At 41.9% G+C, this 4,468-nt stretch overlaps 1 protein-coding gene across 1 annotated transcript; it reads right to left on the bottom strand.

Moving 5' to 3' along the window:
* Positions 1-1,786: 1,786 nt before the first annotated feature.
* Positions 1,787-3,133, bottom strand: LOC141608559 (uncharacterized). The gene has a single exon (XM_074427901.1). The coding sequence runs from the start codon at positions 3,131-3,133 to the stop codon at positions 1,787-1,789; it is 1,347 nt and encodes a 448-aa protein (XP_074284002.1).
* Positions 3,134-4,468: the final 1,335 nt, after the last annotated feature.

The raw sequence follows: 4,468 nt of genomic DNA, 5'->3' as shown, positions 1-4,468 counted from the left end.
TGATGCAATTGTGCATAGGAAGGGCAACCCTGCACCACTCACTAATCAGGTCCCTGCACTGTCTACTAAAAGGACACTCAAAGAACAAATGCTCCACACTTTCCTGATGCATCCCACACAGGAAACAAGAATTACACTGTATAATTCCCATTCTGAGTAGTCTGTCTTGAGTTAATAGTCTTTTCTGAGCTACTAACCACACAATAAACTGCTGTTTTGGGATCAACCATTGGTTCAGCATCCAAGGATACCATGACACATTCCCTATTTCAGGCTTAAGCCATTGATATCCCGCTGTTATAGCATAATGCTCCTCACTGGATAAATTAGATAAATAAGGTTTCAAAAGTTGCTTAACCTGGCAGATTTTCCTCCAAGCCCAGCTGCTTCCAGACCCAGGAATATAATCCCACCAAGAAGCAGATTTGATGTATACAGCATGTACCCATCGAACCCACAAGTGATCTTCCTTGTTTGCCACCCACCATGCATACTTTCCCACCATGGCAAGATTCCAAACATGAAAATCCTTGGTCCCAAACCCCTTGCTTCCTAGGTTGACAGATATTGGCCCAAGAAACTAGAGCTGGGCTCTCCTTTGATCAAAGCACCGTGCCCACGAGATATCCTCTGCAAATAGCTTCAATTTTGGAGATCACCACCTTAGGAAGGATAAAAATCCTAGCCCAATAGCCATGAAGTGTGCTTAGCACTGACTTAATAAGCACCACTCTCCCAGCATAAGAAAGCTTTCTGGAACCCATTCCTCTAATTCTGTCCACCACTCTATCAATTAAACATTGACAAAGTCATGCATGTAAAGTCTCTTTGGGGACACGGTGACTCCAAGATAAGTGAATGGCACTGTCCCTCTTTTCATGCCAGTAATCAACTCCACTTCCCTGATAATATGATCCTCCATACCATTACAATAGACACTAGACTTACTAGTGTTCATGGTGAGCCCAGTAGCTTTGGAGAACACAGCAAATGCTTTCATCAATAACTCTATAGAACCTCTCTCCCCTCTACAAAATAAAATGAGATCATCGGAAGCAAAGGTGAGCCAGTTGAATCCTATTGCACAAGGGGTGATACCTAAACAAAGGATGCTTTTGAACCACCAAGAGAATTCTACTCAGATACTCAAGGCAAATGGTAAAGAGCAAAGGGGAAAGAGGATCCCCTTGCCTAAGCCCTCTCTTACCCTTAAAGAATCCAAAAATCTCCCCATTGAGAGAAATAGAATAAGAGGTGGTTGAGATACATTCATTCACAATTTTGCAGAAATGCCTAGGGAAACCCAAAGCCTCTAACATGCCTTCAACAAAGGCCCATTCCACTGAATCATAGGCTTTCTGAAGGTCAATCTTCATCATTGCTCGAGGTGAACAACTCTTCCTCTTATACAACTTAATTAAATCCTGGCAAATCAAAATGTTGCCCACAATGTCTCTCCCCTTAATAAAGGCACCTTGAAACTGACTGATAATATCTGGTAACACCTGCCCCAGTCTACTACACAACACCTTAGAGACACACTTATACACAGTGTTGCAGCAGGCAATGGGCCTAAACTGCAACACAGACTCAGGCATAGCAACCTTTGGAATAAGCGTGAGAATTGTATTACTGCACTGCTTCAAAAGTTTACCAGACCTAAACACATTCTGGACAGCATTAATGATATCTCCCCCAACTATCTCCCAATTGTCTTTGAAGAACTGGCTACTATAGCCATCTGGGCCAGGAGCCTTATTCCCAGGGATGGAGAACATAGCCTCCTTCACTTCAAAGACACCGATGTGTGGGCAGAGGCAAAGAAAGCACAATGAACAGCATTGAGGCATTTTCCATGCTGAACAATCTTCCTGTTAATAGGTCTTACTGGAAGGGAGGTACCCAAAAGGGAGACATAATAGTCCTCAAAAGCAGTTTGGATTTGCTCAGGCCTATCACACATCACCCCATGCATATCTTTGACTTGGAAAACCCTATTTCTAGACCTCCTACTTTTTATTTTGGCATGAAAATAAGCAGTGTTACAATCACCCATGTGCATCCATTCAACTTTTGCTTTTTGACTCAAATACTGATCTCTAGCTTTTTGCAAATTTACAAACTCCACAGCATAAAGCTTCTCAGCCTGATTCAACTCCACATTTAAGGGATCCTTGCTAAGTTCTTCTTGACATTGAGTCAATGCAATTTCAGCAAGGTGGGTGAGATTTTCAATATCCCCAAACTGCTCCCTGTTCAAATTCCTGAAACAACCTTTTAGAGCTTTTAATTTCCAAGTCACTTTATACATAGGAGAACCATAAACCTGCTGATTCCACCCAGTCCTCACAATCTCTTTATAATCAGGTGAAGAAGCCCACATGTTATAATATTTGAAGGAAGAACCAGTCCTCAACCTCTCCATTTCAAGCCTAATGATGGCAGGGCAATGATCAAAGACACCCTCAGGCAAGAAATGAGAGTAGCTATCAGGGAATTCAGCAAGCCACTCCCCATTAATGAGAACTCTATCCAGTCTGCTACAAACTTTAGACCCAATATCATGCTTATTAGTCCAAGTGTAAAAAGCACCTTTTGCAACCAAATCATACAACTGACAGTCTTGAGTAACCTGTAGAAGAGGTCTCATCTCAGCATTGGTGACAGGTGCCCCACCTACACGCTCATTAGAAGCCAGAATAGCATTAAAATCTCCTCCCACCAGCCAAGCCCCTGTAAGTCTAGCAGAATAGGAACGAAGACAATCCCATAATGGTTCCCTTTCAGCAAGCTTGTTCAGACCATACACAATAGTAAACCAAAAACGTTTCCTTCTGGCTTTATCAAAGACCTCTGAGTGAATACACTGTACTTGTAGATCAAGCACAGTAACATCATACAGAACAGGGTCCCATAGTAACCAAATTCTACCCCCCCGATGAAGGCTAGAGTTGGTACAAATAGACCAAGTATCACAAAGGACATTTCTCACATTATTCCCATTATTACCTTTTATTTTAGTTTCAAACAAACCTCCCAAACCAACATTATTCCTACCTAACAAGCGTTTTATTTCTTGTTGCTTATTAGGCTTATTCATACCCCTCACATTCCATAGTCCAATACTACCCATATTGAGAATTACTCTTACTAGACTCCCCTTTTTCTACAACACTCTCCATAATTCCCAACCTAGTTTTCTGAATAGATTGAGTTAGAGACTCCATAAAAGATAAACCACCAGGAGTAAAAGTCCTCTTTTCCCCTGTACCATGCTTAAGAAACCTGGTAAGCAGTCTTACGGGCATAGTACTCTCCACCACGGGGAATTGGGAACAATCACAGTGTTTTGATTGTCAGTACATTCACAGGAGTGGAGGGAACTGCAGGTGGCCTAGGCTTCACCACAGCCACTTTTTGTGTAGCTTGGACTTGCTGCACAGTCTTTGTACTCTTCCGAGGTTTCCAGACCTTCTGTGCCACAGGTTTAGCCCCATCCTTCCTACAGTTGACAGCCAAATGACCCAACCCCTTACATTTGGAGCAAGATAGAGGTAACCAATCATATCGAACCCTTGCTTTTCGGTTTTTGCCATTCTCATCCGAAACAAGATATGATCAGGGAAATGTTGGCCTATCTCAACTTCAATCATGACTCTGGCAAACCCTAAAAAATTTTTGTGAAGGGTATTCACATCACAACGAATGAATCTACCCACTGCACTACTCAATTTTTCCAGGCTTGTCAGACCCCAAAACTTCACATCTAAATCATACAATTTCATCCAAATTGGAATAGATTTAACGTCATGCTTAACCAGCTCAGTGTCAGGTTTCCACTCATTAACAATGACAGGCTTATTGTCAAAGAGTAGATGACCATTCTTAAGGACAAATTGTTGCTGTTCTTTTGTTTTAAAACGGACCAAAAAAATCCCATTCGGCATGAACGTGATCTTATCAATCCCCTGAGCCTGCCATACCCTCTTAACAAACCCAGTCAGAACTGAACTAGGCGGATTTGCACCCAGAACATAACAAAATACAGAGGAAGACCAAAACTGAAGCTCACCATCCACATCTTCATGTGTAAGTTGAATTGTAGGTTTGGTAACCTCCGGCGAAGTCCTACCCTGCTCATGTTCCTCCTGGGTCAGTTCCTCATGCTCAGATTCCTCCTCTTCCAGGATAGATTCCAAGTCTCCTTCAAATTCCTGCGAAGAAAACTCCAACTGACGATGATGCGATTTACCTTTACCCTTTGATTGATCACTATTTTTGTTATTATTCTGTTTTTGTTGATTATTTTTGGTGTTGTTGTGCTTTGAGACGACGCTATTCTGAGGATTTTTGTTAGTTTTCCTGTTACGAGCCATTGCTTGCGTAATAAGAAAGCAGCAGAATTAGAGAGGAGTTTCTCTCTCTAGATTCTCTCTCATCTCCTCTTTTGCGTTGTTTCTCATCTAAT

This window comes from Silene latifolia, chromosome 10 (genome assembly GCF_048544455.1).
Source record: "Silene latifolia isolate original U9 population chromosome 10, ASM4854445v1, whole genome shotgun sequence".
Lineage (NCBI taxonomy): Eukaryota > Viridiplantae > Streptophyta > Magnoliopsida > Caryophyllales > Caryophyllaceae > Silene > Silene latifolia.
The sequence above is the reverse complement of the archived record's forward strand: the minus strand, read 5'-3'. Positions and strand labels throughout refer to the sequence as shown.

What these genes read in the sequence shown, in the direction of transcription:
- LOC141608559 (XM_074427901.1), bottom strand. Translation starts at nt 3,133, where the DNA reads ATGGGTAGTATTGGACTATGGAATGTGAGGGGTATGAATAAGCCTAAT.